Here is a 26,695-nt window from a genome sequence, read left to right on the forward strand (position 1 = left end):
ATGGGGACATTATTACCTGATACCGTTTATACCGGGTAGCTTCTATCTTTGCCAAATAATGTAAACTAAACTCATAGGAATGCTACTGGATTCTGCAAACCCCAGGTAGGCAAAAGGCAAAGGCAGCCTGTCACGTGGTTGCAAAGCTCTCAATTAATGTCCGAAATTAAAGAAATAATGCTTTCTCAGAAGACTAGTAACCCGGGGGCAGATGCTGGGGAGGGGAGGCCTGCGGCTTAAGGCACATTTCAACTGAAGAGATGAATAGGCCCGGACTCTGTCCCGGTAGAATGCCACGGAACAGGAAGCAACGCCTTTGACGGCAGGAATGCAAGAGATGTCATGGTAAACATGGGTTCTGTTCCTCGCAGTTTCGATTTCTCATGTGCAGGTCATGAGTGACTGTAGCTTTCACAAATTCCCGCCCATTGCGTGCTTAACTTTGCCACCCCCCCTTCACGGCGTGTAGCCATTTACGTACCTCAATGCTAAGTTGAAAATGCCCAGGCTCTCTGGCTATAGTGTGGGGAGTGTGTATGCTGTCTGCTCGCGGACACAACGGTCTACTTCTAAATGCGATCCACGCAACATGTGCCCTGTTTGGATGTGCGTTCTCTGCTTCAGCCTCCATGCAAGTCGCGTCGCTTCCTGCAGCGGACCGGAGGACAGCGTTGCCAGACTCCCTGGAGATATCATCATCGGCGGACTCTTTCCAATTCATCAAGTTTCAAAAGTGGGCGGACGTAAACAGCCCGATGACATCACATGTTCTAAGTAAGAAGCTGCTTCCGCTTCATTTTAGGTGTTAATGATATGGTGTTTGCAGGATATGGTGCCCTAGGATTTTTGTGGGCCCTGGGCGGCAAAAGATGTGTGGTCCCCACTAATTTGCATATATATAGTGACATCAGTGCCCTCACAGAATGAATCTTTAGTACACAAAGCTATCATGGGAAGTTGAATTAGAAACATGTTGCCTTGTGTGAGGTAGTAGACAAATACACTGTGACGTCTAGTATATGAATTGTCAATATTAATACTCACCTGTGTGGCAATATCAAGACTGAGGCTTTTTTCAAGTAGCAGACATCTGAATACTTTATACAGACTTGTAATTTTGGCAGATAAGGCATAGTGTGATAACAGGATTGTCCTGGGAGCACACACTTTGGTTAAGTGACAAAGAAGCCAGGTTTCTGCAATCCAGGCACTTGAAAACATCTCCTCCCAGATGTAATTGGTAGAAATACTGTTTGCAGAAGGTCTTTTTGAAACTTTGGCTTGAAAACGCTATCTGTGGAAGGCATTGCAAACATATGGTGATTGTGTTTTGCTAACTGAAACTAACTGCCGTTTTTGCAGAGGTTTCACGATCGTTTTTATTTTTTATTGTGTTAATATTTGGGCGATACTAGCGCCTACCTTGTTATGCTGTAAAGCGCTTTGGCTTAAAGCGCTATATAAACTCAATAAACATAAACATAAAGGCCCATTCTTTTACTGCTGCTCCCATACTTTGGAACTCTTTGCTGCCCGACTTGAGGAACATTGCTTCATTAAAAGTGTTTAAACAAGTTCTTAAATCTTTGGTCTTCTCCTGAGTAGTTTATACGGTTACATGTAATAATGTCCCTGCAAAAATGTCCCTTGACAAAAAAGTCGCCATTTTTTGCAGAGACATTATTACATTGAACATGCGGGGGACAGCGCCGCAACCCCTGATTTTATGTTTTTTTCAAACAATGGGCGCAGGGGACATCCCCGCAACCTGTCCCAGACATAATGTCACCATATATAATGTCGCCAATGGCTTTTCCCGGCGACCATATGTATGGGGACATTACCTATGGGGACATTATTACCCGATACCGTTTATACCGGGTAGCTTCTATCTTTGCCAAATAATGTAAACTAAACTCATAGGAATGCTACTGGATTCTGCAAACCCCAGGGAGGTGACAGTCTAAAGGCAAAAGGCAAAGGCAGCCTGTCACGTGGTTGCAAAGCTCTCAATTAATGTCCGAAATTAAAGAAATAATGCTTTCTCAGAAGACTAGTAACCCGGTGGCAGATGCTGGGGAGGGGAGGCCTGCGGCTTAAGGCACATTTCAACTGCAGAGATGAATAGGCCCGGATGCTGTCCCGGTAGAATGCCACGGAACAGGTAGCAACGCCTGTGACGGCAGGAATGCAAGAGATGTCATGGTAAACGTGGGTTCTGTTCCTCGCAGTTTCGATTTCTCATGTGAAGGTCATGAGTGACTGTAGCTTTCACAAATTCCCGCCCATTGCGTGCTTAACTTTGCCACCCCCCCTTCACGGCGTGTAGCCATTTACGTACCTCAATGCTAAGTTGAAAATGCCCAGGCTCTCTGGCTATAGTGTGGGGAGTGTGTATGCTGTCTGCTCGCGGACACAACGGTCTACTTCTAAATGCGATCCACGCAACATGTGCCCTGTTTGGATGTGCGTTCTCTGCTTCAGCCTCCATGCAAGTCGCGTCGCTTCCTGCAGCGGACCGGAGGACAGCGTTGCCAGACTCCCTGGAGATATCATCATCGGCGGACTCTTTCCAATTCATCAAGTTTCAAACGTGGGCGGACGTCAACAGCCCGATGACATCACATGTTCTAAGTAAGAAGCTGCTTCCGCTTCATTTTAGGTGTTAATGATATGGTGTTTGCAGGATATGGTGCCCTAGGATTTTTGTGGGCCCTGGGCGGCAAAAGATGTGTGGTCCCCACTAATTTGCATATATATAGTGACATCAGTGCCCTCACAGAATGAATCTTTAGTACACAAAGCTATCATGGGAAGTTGAATTAGAAACATGTTGCCTTGTGTGAGGTAGTAGACAAATACACTGTGACGTCTAGTATATGAATTGTCAATATTAATACTCACCTGTGTGGCAATATCAAGACTGAGGCTTTTTTCAAGTAGCAGACATCTGAATACTTTGTACAGACTTGTAATTTTGGCAGATAAGGCATAGTGTGATAACAGGATTGTCCTGGGAGCACACACTTTGGTTAAGTGACAAAGAAGCCAGGTTTCTGCAATCCAGGCACTTGAAAACATCTCCTCCCAGATGTAATTGGTAGAAATACTGTTTGCAGAAGGTCTTTTTGAAACTTTGGCTTGAAAACGCTATCTGTGGAAGGCATTGCAAACATATGGTGATTGTGTTTTGCTAACTGAAACTAACTGCTGTTTTTGCAGAGGTTTCACAATCGTTTTTATTTTTTATTGTGTTAATATTTGGGCGATACTAGCGCCTAGATGGCTACGGACTTGGTGCGCTTTACAAATGTAAAAATAAATAAATAAACAATAAATAAATGTTGTCCAATTTAGCAATATGCTTTTATTTCAGAAGCTACAGAAAAGGATAATTTGGACTGTAAACTATAAAAATAGCAAATAATACCTAATTTTATCAAGTGCAGCTCACTACCAAATGAGAAGGCAGCCTCATTAATGTACCACCTGAGCACTTTATTGGAGGGAGTGAGAAGGCCAAAACTGTTTGCCAGTGTAGGATAGCAGGGGATCCTATTGCAGAAAGTAGCAAAGGCCATGAGCAGGTTAGGAGACTGTTGCTGAGATGTTACAAGTTTAGACCTTACTGTAAATCATGCCTTCTTTCCTATTCCTGCAACAACATGAACTGTAAAATGTGGTGTTTTGACATGGGGATGAGTACGGCTCCCAATCAGTGTGGGAACTTTGCCCCATAGAGAAAATCAAAAGCTGGCACCCAAACATATACGCAGAGTGAAAGATACAAATGTAGTTCTATTGACCTTTCCCCTTAGAAGAAAGTGCAATAGACAAAAGAGCCTTTAAAAAAAATAATCAACAATAGAAAAATAACTTGAGAGGAGATTTTCCAATAAATATGGTGGCAAAGTATAAAAGGTGCTCACCTTTTATTTTTAAAAAAAACTTTATTTATTGATGGTCTTGACAGATACAAATAGCACGCTCCATTACAATACATTGTAGATGCATTTCCGATAGTTTTACATAGTTAGACTTCACACATTTGGTATAGACCTAGGAGAGGGCTAGGAGAGGCTTCATCGTCAGATATCATATCACAATGGAGCACAAATGTCCTTGGGGCGACTAGATTTTGGCATTGTCAGCACATATTGCTCCTCGCATTCATTAACAAATGTCAATTCCCAAAGGAAGTGTTCTAATTGCAGTGCAGAGGGACTTTTCCAGCTTTGCAATATACATTTTTTTGCTACTATACAAGAAACATTAAAAAGTACTCTTGTGGTTTCTGTCATTTTTCCAATGTCTCCAAACAAGTATTTCTGCGGGGTGAGGGAAGCTGGTATTTGTGTTATCTCCTTAATAATATCCGCCACCGCCCCCCAGAATTGAGCCACCACAGGGCGTGCCCAGTACATATGGAATGATCCCGCCTGTTGCTCGCCAAACTTTTGACATTCCCCTATGCAATTCGCACTGAATTTGGCCGTTCTGGCCGGTGTATAGTGTAGTCTGTTAAGAATCAGATGGAGACCTGCATTTAGTGATACAGTTTTGGTGAGTTGACAATATTTGGACCATTTCTCCTCTGTTATTGTCACCTCCATGTCCCCCTCCCATTTAGTATTAATGTCATTTAAGGTTGGAGTGTGTGGGCCTCATCACGACTTGGGCAGTAACGGTAACGCTATTAGCGCGGGCAGTATTAGCCCTACCGCCGAACTCCCCGGCGCTAATAGTGCCGGATCACGAGTTTGGCAGTAATGTAAGTCCCCATTCCCCACTGAGCCCATTCAGGAATGCCCCATTCCCCATTGGGCTCAATGGGGAATCTTCGCGCTAATACCGCCGGCGGATTTCCCGCCGGCGGTAATGGCACGAATTTTCGGCGGATTTCCCCCCAGCTCAGAGCTGGGGCGAAATCCGCCGAAGCCCTGATTCGGCGGACCCTTAAATCCGGCAGTAATAGCGCTACCGCCAGATTTAAGGGTTACCGCCGAAGTCGTGATGAGGCCCTGTGTCTGTATTAATGTATTTAGTGTAGAGCCTCCGGGACTTCCACCAGATGTCGTAGCTTGCAAGCATACGTGTGGGGGGGGGGGGTTCATCAAGGAACAGCAGCCATTTACCACTGAACGCAGCTCTTATATGGTGATATTGGAGTGCCCTAAGTGGTCCTCCACCAATTGCGTTCTTGAGGTCATCTAAAGTTACATATTTCCCATTGGGGAACATGTCTCGAATCTTAAACTCTTTGTTCGGGTCCCATGTTTTCTGGAGAGCTTCGTCGAAATGAGGGAAATATCTGGGAAATTCCATAGTGGGGCTTCCGGGTTATAGGGTGTCTCTATCTGCAATCTCCTGTAGATCACCGTCCAGGCATGGACCGTCACACTTACTGGGTCAAATTGGCATGGGTCTTTGTGGTGTGAGCTGAACAGAACAGAACGGAGATCAACTGGGGATGCAGCATACCGCTCTATACAGATGTGGGGTGCAGTATCTACTGGGTCGTACCATTGCTTGACAAATTCAGCCTGCGCAACAAAATAGTATAACTCAAAATCCGGTGCTGCGATGCCCCCAGTGCTATATGGTTCAACCATCTTCTCCCACTTCATCCTAGCTGTCTTCCATTCCAAACAAATGCCGTAACCATGGAACAGAGTTTCCCAAAGAAGGTCCTGCCCAGCCATATGGGTATATTGCCGAAGAAGTAAAGGAGCTTGAGGAGAACCACCATTTTCAGGATGGCTATCCGGCCGTATAGTGAGATGGGGAGTCTGGTCCATACCTGAAATTTTGTAGTAAATGATTGAAATATTTGCTCATAGTTTTCTGCTTATAGCAAATGCCTTTCTCTGGCTACCAGTATACCCAAGTATTGGATGTTCTTGGTCAAACATTTAAGTCCACAGGCATTTGTTGGACATTTCGTGGCTGGTGTCAGCGGGAATCTCTCAGATTTGGCATTATTTATTCTATACCATGAGTACTCCGTAAATTTGTGTATATCTGACATAATAGGTGCCAGGTTTGTTTCGATGTCCCGGACATATAAGAGTGTGCCATCGGCGTAGAATGATATGGATTGGGTTGGGCCTGTCATTCTTATGCCTCTGTTACCATGTTATTGTCTTATGAATGCTGCCGTTGGTTCAATAGTTAAAGCGAATAATATGGGTGAAAATGGGCAGCCCTATCTGGTACCCCTTCCCAACAAAAACATTTTAGATATTGTTTAGTTCGTGAGAGCCCTGGCTCCAGGTGCAGTGTATAATAGTTGAACACATTTAATAAAGTAAGGGCCCATTCCAAATGCTTTTACTACCGCAAATAGGTACTCAAATGACACAGAGTCAAAAGCCTTTTCGGCATCTACGGAGATCACAGCAGCGCTTGCGCCAGGATCTATTTGTGCCATCACCCCAAACAATTTGCGTAGTTTCAAGGCAGTGGATCGAGTTGGAACAAACCCACATTAGTCTGGGTGCACCAGGCTTGGCATGCTAGGTAGCAGCCTGGTAGCCAGCACCTTCGCAAAGATCTTGGCATCAGAATTGATTAGCAATAGAGGTCTGTAAGAGGACATGTCCTGAGCTGGATGCCTGGGTTTTAGTAAAACAGTGATTATGGTTTCCGTTGTGGATTACGGTGATATATTACGTTCCATTGCTTTCTCCCACACCTTTAGCTATACCGGGGCCAGCTCAGTCTGGAACTCCTTGTAGAGTTCAGCTCCCAGACCATCCGAGCCCAGGGCTTTTTCCCGATGAAAGGGCCTTAATTGCTTCAATGATTTCCTCACAAATGACCGGTTGCTCAATCGCTGGTTTAACTCCTAGGGGCTGTTTCGGGAGTTCCAACCCACTGAGATATTCATGTATTTCCATAATGGTTTTATTGTCCCAATTGGAGTATAGCTTTGCATAGAACTTCGTAAATTCCTGGTTTATTCCCTCCTCCCTTGTAATCACAGTGCCATCTGTCACGAGGATGCTCACAATCGAGTTATGTTGTCTTTCAGCTTTTATTAAGTAGGCCAGGGTCTGCCCTGCTTTATTGCCCTCCCCAAATCTACGTCCCCTAATGGGGGCAGCAATGTATTGTATTTCCCTGGAAGCCAGTTTATCGAAATCTCGTAACAATTTATTGATGTCAGCAAGCGTGTCTTTATCGCGTGTGTGACTTTATGCAATCTATAGGTTGAGCAGCCGTGATTCGACCTCTGCCAGTTCTAGTCTCACAGATTTCAGAAAGCCTGTAATCTTAGACAGAAGGACCCCTTTTACCCAAACCTTAAATTTCTCCCAGAGTGTAGCATAACGATCAACAGATCCCTCGATATTAGTAAAGAATTCTGCAATCTCAGTATTAAGGGATTCCGCTATATTAGGACCTGATAGGATAGCCGCTGGCATCCTCCATCTCCTAACTGGCTTTGGGGTTTCAGCAGTTCCAGCACCAATGATATCGGGGAGTGATCTGAGAGTGTGCAGGGGTAAATATCACATTTCACCAGTGAATTCAAAATGGAGGAGGAGAGAAGCCAGAAGTCAATGCACAATTCTGAGTCATGAACAGAGGAATAGTATGTGTATTGTCTCTCGTGCGGGTGTAACGTTCTCCATGCATCGATCAGTGATAACTGCATCTGCATCTGTCGCAGGGTAATGGCTGCCTTAGTGGGTGGCCTTTTAACATTAGAGGATCTGTCACATGTAGTATCCACCACTGTGTTAAAGTCCCCTCCCCATATTATCCAGGTTTCATCTAGCATGGGGAGTATATCCAAAATGGTAAGGTAAAAGTTTGGGTAATCGATATTAGGACCATAGGAATTGATCAGGGTGATAGGTTGTCCCACTACTTCCCCCCAGACCACCATGTATCGCCCCAGGGGATCGTTCTTGCTACCTGCATATTGAAATCCCAGTGATGGGTGTATCAGCGTGAGTACCCCTCTGGCCTGAGCAGAGTAATATGTATAGTATCGCTGTTTGCCCCAGTTTGAAAGAATATCAATATTAATTTTCCCTTATGCATGAGTTTCCTGCAACATTAATATGTGTGGGAGATGTCTGGTGATGTAGGAACCAATTTTTCTGGATTTTGTTGGATTATTGAGCCCACGTACATTCCAAGACAGTAAATACATTTTTAGTGCATCGCCTGGTAGAGACCTGTGTGTATTTGCATTCAGCATCTATCTCTGTATTCAAATGAGAATTCTTGGAGGAGGAGCCATTCGCACTGGCATGACCATATATTTTGGAACATTTAACTCCCTCAACTTGGCTTGAACTACATATCCTACTCAATCCCTAATTGGATAGCGTAAAAAAATAAATCCTCCCCACATTTTCCCCACCCGCCTCACACATCATCTTCCCCAACTTGACGATGTTCCCATTCAAACTTGTGGAACTTTCCTGAGGTTCCCATCTTTCTGCTACATGGCTGACCCAACCAGGGCTCACAACCCAGTTCTAAGGGTCATGTACAGAGCGGCCTACTAAAGAAAACAATTCAACCAATGTAAAGGATATTGTCATTTATATAATTCACTCTGCAGGGTCTCGTCTTTCCTCTTCTGTCGAGGACTCCTATTCTGATCCGATCTGCGTTCTCTGGTGGGAAGGGGTATAGAGGCCTTGATGTAGGCCATGGCTGCAGATGGGGTCTCAAAGAAGTGTGCCCTTCCCCCGTGTTGGATCCTCATTTTAGAAGGGAAAATCAGAGCATAGGGCACCTGGCACGCTCAAAGTAGTCTCTTGACTGGTTCATAAGATATTCTGTTCGCTTGTACGCCTGAGGCAAAGTCCGGATATATGTGTATGCGGTTCTCCTCGTAATGTAATGTGCCTCGTTCCCTAGCCATTCTGAGTATTGTGTCTCTGTCTCTGTTATTGAGGAGGCGAGCAATTATCGTGCAGGGCGGTGCTCCGGGCCTGGGCACAGGGGCCAGGGTGCGGTGGGCACGCTCAACCAGGAAGTGTTCTGAGAAGGATTCCGCACCAAAGAGAGATTTAAGGAGTGATTCCACTCAAGCTTCCATTGCGCCATTGCTAAATTGTTCTGACACACCTACTATTCAGATGTTGTTCTTTCTAGATCTAGATTTGAGATCCTCGCATTTGTTTTTCATCTTAGAGAGGTCCCCTTTTAGTTGAGCAATGTTTCGGCCATGTTGGGTAATTTGTCCTCATTTGAGCTGATTTTGTCCTCAGCTTCCGTAATACGTGAACTTTCGTTGTCCACCATTGCCTTGAGGGCGCCAATGGTAGCAACAATGTCATCTAATTTGATGTTAACTGCTAGGAATCCATTCTGTACAATGGTTGTTAGGCGGTCCTCTCTGTCACTATCTCCATTTTTTAATTTGGGGCTTGGCATAACTCGCCGTTTCCGCTGTGGGGTTGTGTACCTGGGGGATTGTGAACAAATCAATTGGCCCTTTCTTTTTTGCACCTGCTCCCTTCGTCATTGTTCCTGTTGTGGCATTCTCTTGTGACTTATACTGCAAGATAGGTGGTCAGTGGGCTACTCAGTGATGATTGGTAATGCGCCAGGCAGTGCGTGTCCTCCGTTATTGCCAGTACTCCTCTGGTAGTAGGATCGTGCCACGATTGGGTTCCCCCTCTACCAGCGGGTAGATATTATCAGTGTTCGCGGGCTAAACGTGCCCCCCTACCACTGAACCAAGGATGGACTCAACATGGTTTGTACAGTAGCCCAGGATTAATTATGCCAGCCTGGATTGTGTTAGTATGTGTTACTGTTGACTCAGTGTCCTCCAGTGTGCAGTTCAAAACAGGGGTCTATATGGAGAGGCTTAGTGTCGTCTGTGAGTACGTACTAGGCATCCAGGGCCTTTCCCAGTCACCCCGTGTGGGGAAGAGCGCCACACTTGGTGTGCTGTAGTTTGAAGACATATCCTCTCTGTTTCCTGATTCAAAGAACGGATTGTGTTCTCCCACTTCACGTGGCCGCCTGGTACTTAGTATGTGCGTGTGCTACCAGACAATGTCACTCCCTCGTGGCTATTTCTGACTCAATAGTTCCCCTTAATTTTAAGAACAGTATGCCATAATCGCACCGCACTCACTGTATCACCTGCCGTTGCCTCACTGCGCCGCGTTATCGGCCTCAAGTGTTTCAGTCAGTGTTATGCTTCCACCCCACCAGGCGAGGGTTTGCCCGGATATCCAATTCAAGGCCCAGCCAGGGTTTCTGGCGTACTGGAGAGTGTTTATGAATGGGTTTGTTTGCATTCCCACGCAGCGTAGGATTCGTGACTATTTAGGCCATGGGCATCCAGTTTGCGTGATGGCTGACACATGTGTTCCCCACCGTGTGCAGGCTCATCTTTTGGCCTGGGGTTGTAAGTGTCAAGTGTGGAATATCTGGATTGATGTACATAGAGTTTCCCTAGTAGCACTGGATCGTCTTGAATTCAGGGGGCTTGACGTGTGCTGAGTCAGGCATATCATACAACCCTATCTGGCACCTCAGATCTGAGGTCGGACTGTGCCCCGGCATGTATCATAGCTTGTGAGGAGGGGTTGATTCTTGGTCATGCGCACCAGTGCCTCAGCTGAACTCCAAGGAGCTTCCCGCCCCACGCTTTGGTTGCCCCACGTGCAGCGGGAGATCAGGATTGTTTCGGACGGTGCCTGCACCTCAATATTCCAGTTTATGTGGCTCCACATTTCAAATATGGCGATAGGAGCCATTGGCCCTGTGCAGTTTTTGCCCTTTTCTGCGTGATGGGTGTCAGCGCTCCCTCACGGGCCCCACGCACAGTCACTGTGCCAGTGGCCCGTGGCCAGGTCACACAAATGTTGTGGTGGGCGCTGTAGGGGAGGGTGCCGGAGCACCCAAGGCTTTTTGTGGAGCCAGGTCCTCACTTCTGTTGATAATGGTATGTGGCCGTGTTAAGTGCAGCCTGCCCCTCCAGCACCGGAATGCAGGGACTCACCTCCAATCCGTTGCCGACTTCCTCCTTTCTTGGATGGGCGAATGGGAGGCCGGTCACTGTGCGTCTCCCCAACACAGCACATCAGTGTATTCACAGGCTAATAGGTGTGACCAGGTTCTGCCGTGTTGCTCTGACAGAGGGGCTGGACCATCCAGGCACGAGCGCGCAGACCAACCCGGGAGCGTTACGCACAACAATCCTGGGGGGTGCCGCCCAGAGGTTGAATGGTTTTCCAGGAATATTGTCACCAACAGCCGGTGCCATCCTCATGGATTTCGCAATCACTTCAGTAGTAGCCCAGGCAATGAGCTGCATAGCAAAGTTGGTGCGCGCCACTGGCCTGTAGCTACTCCCCCTCATGGCCTATAGCGGGGCTTCCTCAGCGGCCACGGGTACTGCACCATCTGGTTCTCACAGGCGGCTCGCGACACTCCACAGATCCGGTGAATTATTTTCACAGATTTTCTCAGTTGTACCTCGCCGTTTTCACCTAGGATTTCCGTATGTTGTCCCTTGGACCTTCAGATATTGGCATATATAAGTTTTTGGTCTGTAGGGGGCTCCAAAACAGGATGAATACTAACCAAGATTTGTGTCGGATCGGAGCTCTGTGGATTAGGCAGCCATCAATTCAGCGCGCAACAGCGCCCTTAAAGGTGCTCACCTTTTAAGCCCAGCAATGTGTAGTGAAATATTCCCTGGAAAACAAAATCCCAATACAAGCACGTGCTTTGATGATAATTGTATGCGCCTGCACTGGATACATGATAACCTGGATAAAATCCTGGTAGCGAAATACTTGAGCAAGCTTGCCAACCTCAAAAACACCAAAGGGAGTTGCATCCGCCCTCTGAAAGGTGTTACATTGTCCATCTACATGTATGCTTTACTTGTGCCCTGAAAAGCAGCACATGGCCACAATCAGGGAAAAATAACTACACCAGTCTCCAGGATTGCCTCCTCTCTTGCCAAATCCAGGGCAAATATTCAGGACTCACTTACACTCTCATCATTTCCCCCCCCTCAACTGCATTTCTGGCTTTCAAGAATACTCTGCTTTATGAAGATGACATGAAAGGTACATGTACCACAGTAAAATACTCCCTCAAATGTATAAATCCTGACAAAAATATGTTAAGCAGAAAGTCTACAATTGTGGCATTATTCCCCCATCATGACTGGGAGACTACAAATACCAGAATGCAATTCAGCAAAATGTCAAGAAATTGCTTTTGTATTTTCAAGACTTATAACAACATGTACTGTGTGAAAGGGTTATCTGGTTGTGTTTCAGTTTTGACAAATGCAGGGTTCATGTATGATGTGATGAAGATATCACATTGTATAAAAAATAAATGCTTCTTGGTGCGTTAAATATGAACATCTGAAAATATTTAAAACTGTTTTGTGTGATATATTGTAAATGACCCCGAGGAGAGCATAGATTTAGGCAGCTAACTAGTGCTTTGTGTGGGCTTTCAGAATGAAAATGCCTATTTGCATTTCTTAACACAGAAACGTTACACACATCTCCAAAACAATGGTCTCTTAAATGGGCTATCACTTGTAAATCGCCCCCTCTTTAAATGCTCTGGTTGGAGAACGAAAGGGATAAGAAGTCATTAAAGGGCCTGCAGCGTCTGATGGGCCACTGGGAGTGGGTGTTGGTCTCTGGAGAGCCACAGGAGGTTGGCAGGTGGCACTGTGGCCTCATGCGAGCTTGGTACATGGAAGCCGCACAACCCCACTTATAAAAGTTGTGGCAGGCACTGGTGCCTACAGTGCCCCCTCTGACAGCAGGCCCTGGGCCACCTCAAAGGCTGCCCATGCCTCGGGCTAGCGCCGGATGTTTATGTTCCAGTGTTTGAGAAATATTTCGGTGCTGTTATTGAACCTTTTTTCCGGAATCCGGTTGCAATGTTGCTTCCTTTAGGGCGTGACATGAAACTTGAGTGTTCAGTATGGAGGTACCGAAACAGAGCTATGTTGACAGGCAACATTGCGAGAAGGTGCGGCTTAGCTGCCCTGTATTTTCCTGTATTTGGCACCCCAGTTCAAAAACTACTATCCTCACATTCATGTCAGCTTCCTTTTGCTATAATGTCGAGGTCATGATGAATCTAAAAATATGCTGTAATACTTAAGTTTTGTGGTGTCATTTTTTTGGGGTGTCTATGAATTGAAAGGGATGCAAGAATATGATATACCATAAAGGTTACACAATTCTTGTGAGGAGATCAATTGTAAATAGACACACGCACAAGGGTCAAAGAAACCCAATACTCAATGGCTGATATTTTGCCGAAAATAAAATGTGCAATAATATTTCCTTGTTGGCTAGTTACCCTTGGTTACTCTTGGATACACCCTAGCAGTGAGCTGATCACAGAACACATGAATGGGACATGAGAGAGCTAAGTGGTCCCTATCCACTATTTTGAGTTCTGTAATAAGTTTCCTGAAGGCATCATTAACAAAAAAAACTGTTAATGAGTGAAATCCCCTGATTATTATTTTATTTATTTTTACTGTTTAAACCGCTGACCTAGCTCAACAGCAGAGAGGCGCTGTATATAGTATGGGTAGCCATCATTTTGGCTGGCATCTTTTAAACTTTGCAGAGTACTGAGAGGTCTGTGTGTCGGTATGTGCGCCCATTGGAATTATTCCTTAGTCAGGACAATGATAATGTCATCAGCAGTGAAACCTTCTAAAAAGCTACTCATTGCTGAATAGCTAGTTGCTTCGTTTTCAGTGGGGCCATGCATATAGTATAATTCATTCACCGCAAAGATCCAGTCCTCCATAATTCTCGGTTCCAGTCGGTGGTTGACTATTCTCTCTTATCATTGCCCAAAACCTCTTTCATCTCGTTTATTGAGTTTTTTTAGTATGCAAATCGAATTAGCATTTTTTGGCTGAAGATTTATGCATATTGCGCTGATTTTTGTATTCGGTAGTTACCTGTATGTTACACAGCTGTGTTGTTTCTCGCGTGAGAGAAAAATCTTTGTTTATGTCTGCATTTTGACTGGTATCTCTTTTTAGCCACTTGAATCGCTTTATCAAAGCAACCAACATGTACGTCTCGGGAGGATAGCTCAGGGGCAGTGTGCTCGCCTTGGAAGCAAGACGACACGGAGCACCACAGGTTCGATCCCCGGGTCTGCGCTTAGAAACCTCTGGGTATTAAGCGCATTATAAATAACCTATATTATATCATATTTCCTCTCCCATATTACATGTTCAGCCCAAGATGTGATATCAATGTCATCATCATTTTGTCTAGATTCCAATGATTTCCTCGCAGCCAGGTGTGCAGCCATGTACTATTTTCACAGATAAACGAGTTAAATTTCCCCAGGTTTTTGTTGCTCCATGTGATGGAATTACCCGCCAGATTGATTGACCTGAATCGGCTCATTATAATGCTCTATCCAATAAGACTGGGATATTGAATGCGACCACGTCAGAGCAGCATGATCACTCAGAGTATTAAAAGTAATCTCAATCGAATCACATCTATGCCATAGGTCATGGTCGACATAGACGTAGTCCAGAGTGGATTTGCTAATACCATTAGCCCAAGTCTTATTATTTGAGGCAGGATTATCCCCCTTATTTAGGCATGCAAGGTCCCACACATTATATAATTGAGCCCATCTCACATTTCGTTTTCTCACTGTAGCTGCATGATGTGCCAGTTCTGCAGTTTCTAAAAATTAAGGACACATGATGTTTCATTTATCCAAATTGGGGGTGTTCAGATCACCGGCAATTAATATGTTTCCACCTGGGTGGTCACAAAACCATCTATTAATGATGTTATCAATAAATAGCAATGGTTCATCTGTATTACCGCCACCAGGAGGGGAGTACACATTTATAACCAGTGTGTCCCTCTGTAGTGCACGTGAGTGTATAAACACTGCTTATACATAGGGCCAGTTTTAATTTGGACAATATGGCGTGATGGACAAAAAGGGTTGAGCTCCTATGGCTAATCCCCCCCACCCCATTTCTACTGCGTAACCCCCGGGAGGCGTGGCAGCAGATGACATCATATCCATCGATAATAAAGTCATTAACCGCCCAGGTTTCCTGCAATAAGAAAATATGGGTTGATCTCATAATGGCATTCCCCAATATGATTAAGAAAATAATTATAACCTATGGTTTTCCAATATAACTAGTTAATCAAGGTTATATTTTTTTCATGGTCAATTATCGTTCAACATAGGCCTGCACGTATTACAATTACTGTTAAAATAAACACTTGAATAATATTTATGACTAGCTTTCGTTTGTTTCGTAGGCAATATCTGGTAATTATGTGCAGATTGTATTTGCTTAAGGTTTGGCTCTTTATATGTAACAATGAGGTTATAGCCAAGATCCATTAACAATTAGTTGTGCTATCCCGTTTCGGTAGTTTAACTCTTGTAAGGTCCTGTTTCATAATAGTTGATAGACAAGGTATGCGGCTCCATAGTGTTAGCACTTATGATCTATTCGAAAATGGGCTATCATTAGTTGGATTAAGTTCCTCGAGTTTAGCCTGTGTGCTCAGTTGGGTCCACGCAATGCCTTCCCTTACTGTTCTGTTCTCTGGGTTGGCCACATTACTGGAATGTGTGCAAGATTTGGTCAATGGCCTAAGCGTTTCCAGGGAAGACATCCTAACATTTGCTTCATCAATAGGCTGTGAAGTAATTAAAGCATTACTATCTGTGTCATCCATAGGCTGCACAGTTCTTCCAGAGACAGTGTTTATTAACCATCTGTCAATGGGGCCTGTGAGATTGACATGTCTGATTTTCCCATTCCCCATATTGCGTGTTATGATCGTATTGGACGTAACCAGTGGAGCTAGTGTTTCCGTTACATCGCTGGATTCATGAGTATCTATTTTCTTTTTTAGTATACTCCATTCTTTGCAGGCAAGGCAGTGGGGTTGACTTTAAAGGCAATATTGGCCTCTTCTTTGCAATGCTTCTGTGTTTTTGTGTTGCTGAGTTTTCCATTATTGAAATCTCCTGGCAAAGGATGTGTGAGAAACCTGACAGTGTCTCTCTGTCTAAACCTCGAGGATCTGTCATCCAGGTGGCCAGGACACGACCATCGATATTGGATCCAGTTCCTGGGCGTGGACCAGTGAGGGAGGATCACCTGGATGGTGGGTCCTCAGGGAGTGGGACACTGTTCTAACTTGATGGGTCCAACTTGATGGTCGTGCAGTTATGTAATGCCTCCGTCCCCAAGTACCGCTCGAGCAGAAAGTAAATTACTGCCCAAGCAATCTTTGAGGCCACAGGTGGGAGTGTTGTCGTCAGCCTGGTATCGGGAACGCCGGAAGGACCCCCGAGTACTGTAAGGCAAAGGGTTAAAATCAAGGAAAACACTCAAAAAGGCAATTGGCAATGGACAGAAGGAGTAAACAAGATGCAGTGACACCAGCTTACCTAACAGGGGTGGAGTGTAGGTAAGGAACCTATGCAGGGGAACCCACAGCAGGCTGGAATGATGTAGTTAACACTCCTGAAAGCACCTGGTGGAGCAAGACTGGATCCGTGGCAAAGCGTGAAGCAATCCGAGGGTTGCAAAACAGAAGGGGCAATCCAAAAGCAAGTCCAGAGTACAAGGGTAATCCAAGAGCAGTTCCAAATAAACGTTCCGAGGTCGAAGCAAGGTGGGAAAACAAGAAGCAAAGGTAACGCCTGGCAGTCCTCCGTAGAAGTAGCTGTGAAGCAAAGAGTCTTGTTTGCCGGCTTCTTTTGAAGAGGCGAGCGGTATCACGTGACGCATCACGTGACTGCTCGCGCACGTCGCGTGGAGCGCAACGTGGCCAGCGATTGGGACTGTCGGTACGTCCTGGTATCCTGGCGTTGTCGGCTGTGCTGGAGGCGCCATGGCAACCGCCAACGCGGAAAAGGGCGAAAAGAGGCAGGTCCGCCCAACATGGTATTCCGCCTGCCGTGTTTCCCCCGCTGGTGTGAATGGGAAATACGACGGCGAGAAGCGCCTGATGAAGGAGACAGGTGTGAGGGGGGAAGTGAGAGATGGGTTGCGTGAGAGGGCGTGACAGAGCCCCCCCTCAAAGGCCCACGACCGCGTGGGCTGGAAGGATGCTCCCGGTGAAACCGGGCCACCAGGCGGGGAGCGTGAACATCCCGGGAAGCAACCCAGGAGCGGTCCTCAGGGCCGTACCCCCTCCAGTCCACGAGATACTGTAATCCGCCCCTGTGAATACGGGAACCCAGAATAGCCCGCACCTCAAATACATCGGGGGACAAGACAGAGACCGGGGCAGGAGGGGTAGCCAACCGGGTAGGACCAGGGCACGGTTTAAGCAGGGAGACGTGAAAAACCGGATGGATCCGCCAGGCGGGGGGCAACGCCAGGCGCATAGCCACCGGGTTCAGGACCTTGACCACCTCATATGGACCCACAAACCGAGGGAGAAGTTTGCGACAGCCAGGGATGTGTAAATGGCGGTTAGAGAGCCAAACCCGGTCCCCCACCATGTATGCAGGTGCAACCGCCCTCTTCCTGTCAGCAGTGGTTTTCATGGAGGATTGGGCCTCACGCAGGTGGACCAATGTATGGGCATGGACTGAGACCAAATCCCGAGCGCAGGCTGAAGCGGCGGGGGTATCAGAAGAGGAGAAGTCCGGAACGGGAAGAGTACGGGGATGTTGGCCATAGAGGGCGAAGAAAGGAGAGAACCCAGTAGCAGAGTGCAGTGTATTGTTGTAAGCAAACTCGGCGAGATGCAAGAGGTTAAGCCAAGTGTCCTGATACTGTAACGTCAGGCAGCGTAGATACTGCTCCAATGACTGATTGACCATCTCGGTTTGCCCGTCGCTCTCAGGATGGTAAGCAGAGGAATAATGAGCATCAATACCCAACAGAGAGGTGAGGGCCCGCCAGAATCGGGAGGTGAACTGTGTACCTCGATCGGACACCAAAACATGGGGCAGGCCAAAGAGACAGAAGACAGACCTAAAGAAATGCTTGGCTAAGACCAGGGCTGAGGGTACCCCCTTGCATGGTACAAAACGGGCCAGTTTGGTATAGGAGTCGACAACGACCCAAATAGTATCGAAACCCTGTGTACGTGGCAGGTCGGTAATCAGGTCCATTGAGACCGTATGCCAAGGACGAGGAGGAACCGGGAGAGGAAGGAGAAGACCCAAAGGTCGGCCCCTGCGTGACTTGCCCTGGGCACAGACTGAGCATGTGTTGACGTAATTTTGTACGTCGCGTTTCATAGTCGGCCACCAACATCAGCGTTTGAGTAATTCCAAAGTACGATGCTGCCCGGGGTGACCATTAATGGCAGCATCATGAGACCACTCCAACGCCAGGTTCCTGGTCTCGCTTGTGGGAAGGAAGAGCTTCCCGTGTACAAAGGGCAGCCCATCCTGCATGACCGGATCCCATTCTGTTAGTGACTGTGGATAGCGGGAGACCCAGTGTCGTATGGCGGACTGTAATGAAGGTAATGGTGTGCAGACACAAACTACATGAGGCTCACTCAACAAGGTTTCAGGGAAGGATGGGAGAACCTCCCCCCCAGGGGAACGAGACAGAGCGTCTGCTTTCCCATGCCCGACACCAGGTCTATGTTTGACCACGAAGTCGAACGCTGCAAAGAAGAGATGCCAACGTACTTGTCGGCTGTTTGTACATTTCAGGGAGGCAAGGTCTTGGAGATTCTTATGATCGGAGAACACCACCGTCTGGTGTTTTGCGCCCAGGAGGTGGTGTCTCCAGGTCTGTAGGGCGTCCTTAATGGCCAATAGTTCTTTTTCTGTGACTGTGTAGTGCAATTCGCTTGCCGTGAACTTACGAGAGTGAAATGCAACCGGATGCAAACGACCAGTGGTAGGACATGGTTGGGACAGTACAGCTCCTAGTGCATAAGAGGATGCGTCTGCCTCGAGGACAAACGGGAGTTCAGGGTCAGGATGTTGTAACACCGGGGCAGTGGTGAACATAGTTTTCAGGGAGTCAAAGGCGTTTTGTTGTTTCACGGACCAGACATAGGGGACTGAAGGGCTAGTGAGCGCAGTGAGTGGTGCTACAATAGAGGAGAACCCAGCTATGAATCGTCGGTAAAAGTTGGCGAAACCCAAAAATGATTGCAGTTGCTTGAGCGTGGTCGGAATTGGCCATTCGTTAATTGCCCGGACTTTGGACTGATTCATAGAGAGACCCCTAGGAGAGATATGGAACCCCAAGAACTCAACCTGACTGGTGTGGAAAATGCACTTCTCGGGTTTAGCGAATAGTGTGTTGGTTTGAAGACGCAACAACACTTCCTTGACATGCGTGATGTGTTCGTCAAGGGAGGAAGAGAAAACCAATATGTCATCCAAGTACACCACTACGTAAGCGTTCAGGATATCGCAAAATATGTCATCCATGAAGCGCTGAAACGTAGCAGGAGCATTACAGAGGCCAAACGGCATAACTGTATACTCAAACAACCCTTGACGTGAGCAGAAGGCCGTCTTCCATTCGTCTCCCTCTCGCATGCGTATGAGATTGTATGCTCCCCGCAGATCCAGTTTAGTGTAGATTGTGGCATGAGTGAGTTTGTCTAACAACGGGGTAATGAGAGGTATAGGATAGCAGTTTTTTACCGTGATGGCGTTCAAACGCCTATAATCAATGCAAGGACGGAGATCCCCTTCCTTCTTTGGCACAAAGAAGATAGGACTTGCAGCTGGGGATGTTGATGGGCGAATGTGACCCAGACGCAGGGCCTGCTGTATGTATTCTTGCAGGACTCGTTCTTCTGTCTGGGTTAGGGAGTAGATCCGCCCCTTTGGGATGGGGGCGTCTGGGACTAAATCAATGGGGCAATCGTAGGATCGATGCAGAGGAAGACCTTCCGCAGAGCCTTTGTCAAACACAGCCCGAAATTCAGAATACTCATGAGGTATGTTGTACATGACCGCCCCTATCATGTGAGTGTCCTGGGCGTCGGATCCATCTTCTATGGTTAAAGAAGCGACTACCCCGAGAATGTCTGCGGGACTAGAAACCCGAGGTGTCTCGAGCAGACTGTAATATTGGCACGTTTCTGATTCAAAGGAGACCTGACCCGTGCCCCAGTTTATCAGGGGGTTGTGCCTCTTTAGCCAAGGAATGCCCAGGATAACACCGAACTGAGGCGTGGCTATGAGATCAAATGACATGGTCTCTCTATGGACTTCCTGTATGACTAATTCCATAGGGGCTGTCTGTTGTAAGATTGGTCCAGAGGCTAGGGACGTCCCGTCTACTGCATGAACCGGTTCGGGGTGTTTCTTTTTTTATCAGAGGTAAGTTTAGCGAACTGGCTAGAGCTATATCAATGAAGCAGCCTGTTGCTCCAGAGTCGATCACTATTTGTACTGCATGGGAGACCCCTGCGGCTGGGTTTAAGGTAGCTTGTACCACCACAGGTCGGACGGGACCAAAAGCTGGATCAGAGGTATTTTGTATAGGACTCGCCCCAACCCCTGATCTCAAGGGCGAGTCTTCGGAAAACCCGGAGCTTTGTTCCTTGGCCGGCGGGGACACTCCTTTACAAAGTGTCCGTTGAGACCGCAGTAGAAGCAAGCGTTGTCCGCCCTTCTGCGCTCTCGTTCGGCATGAGTAATAGGACTGCGTACCCCGCCGATCTGCATGGGTTCAGGTAGGGTGCCAGATGAGGATGAAGGCGTGGTCTGGGATAACCCTGCTACCCCCTTACGTTCTGCCCGTCTGGCGTCAATTTGCAAGGTCAAATCGACTAGATCGATATATAGTGAGGGAAGAGAAGGCACCACAGATAAAGCGTCCTTCATGGACCCACACAATCCCCTATAATAGACCACTGCTTTCTTGTTCTCTGGCCATGAAGTCTCAGTAGCGAGTTGGTTGAACTTGGTGATATATTCAATGAGAGTGGATCGGCCTTGAGTAAGATCTAAGAGTTCCATGTCTCTGGATTGGGCTTTATATCTAGTGTCAAAAACCTTGGCCATTTCTTGGGTCAATAACTCAAAATCATACAGAGCAGGGTGGTTGCCTTCCAACAATGGATTAGCCCATGTGGCTGCCACACCCGACAAATGGGATAAAAGAAAAGCCGCCTTAGAGACAGGATCAGAGAAGGCCTGGGGTCGGCATAAGAAATGCAGTTTGCACTGATTTATGAAGGTGCGATATTTCAAGGGATCCCCCTGATACCTCTCAGGGGCCGCTAGAGGAAATGGGGTCTGAACCACCACAGACGGGGTTGGCGGAATGGGTGGTATGACGGGAATCGGATTTTGGGATGGGGCAGCATCGCCGAACTCGGCGTCAACAGGTAATGGATGTCGTGTGCTTTGCATGGCGTCAAGACGGTGGTTCAGTGCAGTGGTGGCAGATGCCAGGTCAGTGCGGAGGGCAGTGGTAGCAGCTGCCATATCTGTCCTAAGCGATGTCACTGCTTGCATTAAAGCGGTCACAGGGTCCCCGGCAGAAACATCCATAACTGGACGACTATAAGGCTTCACAGTCTGTTCTAACTTGATGGGTCCGACTTGATGGTCGTGCAGTTATGTAATGCCTCCGTCCCCAAGTACCGCTCGAGCAGAAAGTAAATTACTGCCCAAGCAATCTTTGAGGCCACAGGTGGGAGTGTTGTCGTCAGCCTGGTATCGGGAACGCCGGAAGGACCCCTGAGTACTGTAAGGCAAAGGGTTATAATCAAGGAAAACACTCAAAAAGGCAATTGGCAATGGACAGAAGGAGTAAACAAGATGCAGTGACACCAGCTTACCTAACAGGGGTGGAGTGTAGGTAAGGAACCTATGCAGGGGAACCCACAGCAGGCTGGAATGATGTAGTTAACACTCCTGAAAGCACCTGGTGGAGCAAGACTGGATCCGTGGCAAAGCGTGAAGCAATCCGAGGGTTGCAAAACAGAAGGGGCAATCCAAAAGCAAGTCCAGAGTACAAATAGATGTCAGATGTCCGGGAAATCCGAGAGCACGCCAGAGTCCAAGGGTAATCCAAGAGCAGTTCCAAATAAACGTTCCGAGGTCGAAGCAAGGTGGGAAAACAAGAAGCGAAGGTAACGCCTGGCAGTCCTCCGTAGAAGTAGCTGTGAAGCAAAGAGTCTTGTTTGCCGGCTTCTTTTGAAGAGGCGAGCGGTATCACGTGACGCATCACGTGACTGCTCGCGCACGTCGCGTGGAGCGCAACGTGGCCAGCGATTGGGGCTGTCGGTACGTCCTGGTATCCTGGCGTTGTCGGCTGTGTTGGAGGCGCCATGGCAACCGCCAACGCGGAAAAGGGCGAAAAGAGGCAGGTCCGCCCGACATGGTATTCCGCCTGCCGTGTTTCCCCCGCTGGTGTGAATGGGAAATACGACGGCGAGAAGCGCCTGATGAAGGAGACAGGTGTGAGGGAGGAAGTGAGAGATGGGTTGCGTGAGAGGGCGTGACAGACACTCATGTGTATCCCCCTTCCTTTATCCCCTTTTCCCCATCCTCTTATGTAGGACATTCCAAACGACTGCTCCCCCCCTTTTCTAATACAAACACCTTTGCACAACAAAAAGAATGACTGACTAACACTGGAGCCATTTACCTGTCATGTCCCAATACAAGGGTCAGGCAAAGTCTGGCAATTGATCAGAATCACTCACACCTAACGACCCTTTGCCTTCCCCACAGGGATAAAAGGTGGAGCCAGAGAGCAGGGTGAGCACGGCAGACAGCACGATGGCACAGCTACCCAGGCACGGCAGTACAAGAGAAGGAGAAATGTGGCAGGAATCAAGAGGGTGGTGAGGAGAGAAGTGACCTTCCCTGCTTCATCCCAGGCCCGTGGAACCTTCATGGAAGAGAGCCTAAGACAGTGAACAACAGTACCGACTTTGACTCCAGAGAAGCTAAAAACCAAGCGGTTCATCACAGCCAGTGAGTCAAGGGGAGAACCAATAAGAGCTGGGCTGTGTTGAGTTTTGTACTAAAGTTTGATGAACTATGAAAGAACTGTAAAGAGTAAGAGGGGAGACCAGCAGCAGGAGGAAACCGGCACCACGTGGGTGCTAAACCCAAGAGACTCTGGTCGATCCCCATCTGAAGGAAACTACAGAAACTACATATACCAGAAGACCGTAGGAGGGCCAGCAAAATAGGTCAAAGTGGTCATACAGAGGGTCACGCTAAATTCCTGTACAATCGAAAGACCTTGATGTACAAGCACTATGAAAGAAAGGAAAGTGAATCCTGAAACCAATGAATTGTGTAAAAGTGAAAATTGAAATTAAAGAGGGGTCAGCGCCCAGAAGAGTGGGACCCAACGGTGAGCCACTATCACCCTGATCGAGAGCCACGGTAAACCTGGTGAGGGGAGGCTAAGAATCGAGAGGGGTTGGAGCCCGGCTGAGGGGGATCCGAGGTTGAAAATTTGTCACCCCAGGATTGAGGAAAGTGAAAGCAGAAGTTAAAGAGACGCCAAGAATGAACCCGAAAGGAGGGATGCCAGAGATGAAACCATCACCCAAGTACTAGCACTCAAGAGGGGTCCAAACCCGGCGGAGGGAGATCCAGGGGTGAAGCCATCATCCGAGTACTGACAGTCAAAAGAGGTCCGAGCCCGGCAGAGGGAGATCCAGGGGTGAAGCTTTCATCCAAACTTTAAGTAAGAAAAGAACTGGCATATAAGTTACGGAGTACTATATCGTGAAGGGGCTGCGCCCAGAGGAGGGGGATCCAGGGGTGAAACCGTGACCCAATCTAAACTGTGGATTACATTTGAGAAGTGTCAGCACCCGGAAGAGGGGGAGACATGGGGTGAATCATTATCACCCTAACAAGCATTCATTTGGTTAAAAGGAACTTTTGTTTTTGTTATTTGAACACATCAGGCCTCGAAGGCAAGAGACTTTCAAAGGAAGCAAGGCTTGGCAGTCCTGAGAGCTGCCATTGGAACTGCCGTCTCATCCTGGAGAAGCCTGAGACTGTACTTTGCTCCAAGCTCCTATTTTACCCCTTGACCAAAACGTGGGGAAGAAAGACCCAGGCTACCGCATCCTGATGTATTATTTGTGAAAACTTCTTTCTTTTCTTAAGAACTATCCCACACCCCTTTTTGTATTAGTTGTGAGGTTTTGGCAATAGGTTTCTTAGTATAGGCCCTTTTGATTTGACACAACACCACTAGGACTGCCTTATTTCTCATATGATGGTTGACGCTTGCTCCCATGTTAGATTTAGGCTTAAATTCGGGGTTTTTCAAACCTGCATATATCATTTCATTGTTCAATAAACACCCTTGAACTATGATCACCTGTGTCTGTCTTACTTATTGTCACCATGAGTTCCTCACAGATGTCAATAGCATCCCGTTCATTTATGGCATATACTACCACTGGTTCAATAGGGAATTCAGTCACATTAACAGATGGCTTCAATTGACCATAGTCTATCACAGTGTTTGGTTTTGTGGTCTGAGGGATAGGAATGCTTGTGTAGTGACAGAGGCCTTATTGTGTAAATTAATGGGGCTGCTACGATCCATAGTTATAGATTGTTCAACACCCGTGGCCCCAATCAGTCCACCACTCCTGTCAGCAGGGATTTTATATCATGTTGTTCCTCAGCCAATCTTGTGCATAGTTGGAACAGTGCTTCAATTTTAGCTGCACTAGCCTTTATAATTGAATTGAGACTATCTTTATAGCTGTTAGATGCATGGTGTTTAGTGATTGGGCCATTTGACACATCTTCAGTTTCATAGTCAAAGATCTCAGAGACTGACACATAGCACACCAAATCCGGGCTCGCAGATAAGTTTGTCGCTTTCATGTAACCTGGTTCATTGCAACCAGGACCCAGAGAATTCCGCTTTAGATTATTACATAGGGTGAGGAGGGAGCCATCATTGTCGATAGTAAAAGAATGTAGAGTGTCACTCATTGCGACTTTTCTAGGAGTTACTCCTTCTAAATTGATTCTCTTGGGTTCTAAAGCGGTCACTCCTGGTAAAACCTTTGGGCTGAAGAAGACAGTGAAGGGGAGTACAAGTTTATTTATGCATCCCTCCGTATCACGAAAGTCTGATCTGCTCCTTTTTTGTCTCTGGCAGTTTTCAGCGTATCTAGCTGTTTTGAGGGACCCTGCAGTCTCTTACCTAGTCTTGCAGTGTCGCTCCTCAGTCCAGGTCGTTGCTGCTTTCGTTGTGGCATTCTTCGAAGCCAGCAGCTGCTTAATCCATTTCAGCCATGCTGAGTCTGCGTTTCTGGTGAGCCGTTAAGATCAGAGTTGTACAGGGACGCAGATGGAAATTGAAGTGGTGGGGACAAGAGGAAGGGGTGTGAAGGGGGTTGGTAAGGTGGTGAAGAAACTCCACCCAGCTGGCCCTAGAAAGCAAGCTAAACTGGGGTGAGATGCATGTCATCCATTTGTTGATCACCCCTTCACCCAAACACCAAAACACTCTGCCTCACTCCGTCGATGCTCTGCCACTGCATGGGCTATTATGCACACCTCCAGGAAGAAACAGCAGTAACAAAAGAAGGACTGCTGTAGTTGAGAGCGTAACTCTCTCAATGTTCATAGATCCCCTCTGCCTCACTCCCTTGCACGCTATTAATACGGATGTCTTTTAATATGTTGCTTGCTATTCTGTCTGTGTATGAATTGCTCTTATTGGCTGAGGATTTTAATTTCGATTCTTTTACCTGTTTTATTTGTGAAGTGTGAATGTTGTGATGTTTTATGGATGTAATAATCCAAAATAAACTTGATGATGATGATGATAACTTCCAAGCCTTTGAGAAATATCACCAAAAATGTCCTGACCAGAGGATCCTGAATTCTGAATTTGTCTTGACTGATTAACCTGTTTTTTTCATGATGTCTTCAGCTAAGGCCTCATTATTAACACAAATCGTGACTGCACCCCATTATAGATGCTAAGCCTCTCTGGGAATGTTACCCCAAAAGCACCCTCTTACCTAAGTGAGTGTCACAGCACAGATAGCATGGTGGGATCCACTCACTGTTGGTGGCAATCTTGCATGTAATATAGAATGGCACAGCCAGCTGTAGACATAAGGTAGCCTTATATTCCATTGCGTAAAATAAAGCATTGAGTAGAACAGCCTAATGATCTTTTAAGATATGTTAAGATTACTTGTACTGCACACTACCATTAGCATGGTCTCCAGGAGCTCATGCGACTGTAAGAAAGTGGGTTGGGTCAGTTTGTGAGAGAAGACAGATAGGATAGAGGTTGTGCTCTTCTGTTGGTTCTTGCAGAACCAGGAGAAACTAGTGTCTGTGCATGTTGGCTTTCTGAGTGTGTTTGGATTGTGCGTACTGGGGTTATTGTGTCTGGAGGGGCAACATCCAGTGCCACGGTTGTTTGTTTCCGGCAGTTCGTTTGGTGGATGGGTGTATTGTGTGTGGTAGACTGGTTTGCAGGGTTTTGTGGTATATATATATATGGGGTATGCTGGAGAGGAGAGAGGAGCCGGGTGGTTATTGGTTTGTGGTTAGAACAGAGTGGATGTTTTACTGTTCGTTCCAGGATCTGTACAGTCCCTTGAATGAACAGGATACTCCGCTCTTGGCGTCATAACTTGTATTAGCCTGTGTCAGCTAAGATGACCTTGGTTTCTTTTCACGGGTCTCATGCATCTGAGTTTCGTTTCTGTCTTCGGCTTTCGATTCC

The 26,695-nt window shown here is 46.9% G+C and overlaps 1 protein-coding gene across 2 annotated transcripts in view; it reads left to right on the forward strand.

The window, feature by feature from the left end:
* The first annotated feature begins 476 nt into the window (after positions 1 to 476).
* LOC138526336 (G-protein coupled receptor family C group 6 member A-like) overlaps positions 477 to 26,695 on the forward strand; it is a 420,619-nt gene continuing 394,400 nt past the window's right edge. The window contains exon 1 of one of the 2 annotated variants that reach the window (XM_069636952.1): positions 477 to 774. In XM_069636952.1, the coding sequence (XP_069493053.1) occupies positions 500 to 774 (275 nt within the window). In that variant the 5' untranslated portion in view covers positions 477 to 499. Of the gene's footprint in view, positions 775 to 2,336; positions 2,635 to 26,695 lie in introns of those variants that run through there. The other variant, XM_069636951.1, reaches the window with a different exon arrangement.

This window comes from Ambystoma mexicanum, chromosome 7p, assembly GCF_040938575.1.
Source record: "Ambystoma mexicanum isolate Mex_15411 chromosome 7p, UKY_AmexF1_1, whole genome shotgun sequence".
In the NCBI taxonomy this organism is placed as follows: Eukaryota; Metazoa; Chordata; class Amphibia; order Caudata; family Ambystomatidae; genus Ambystoma; species Ambystoma mexicanum.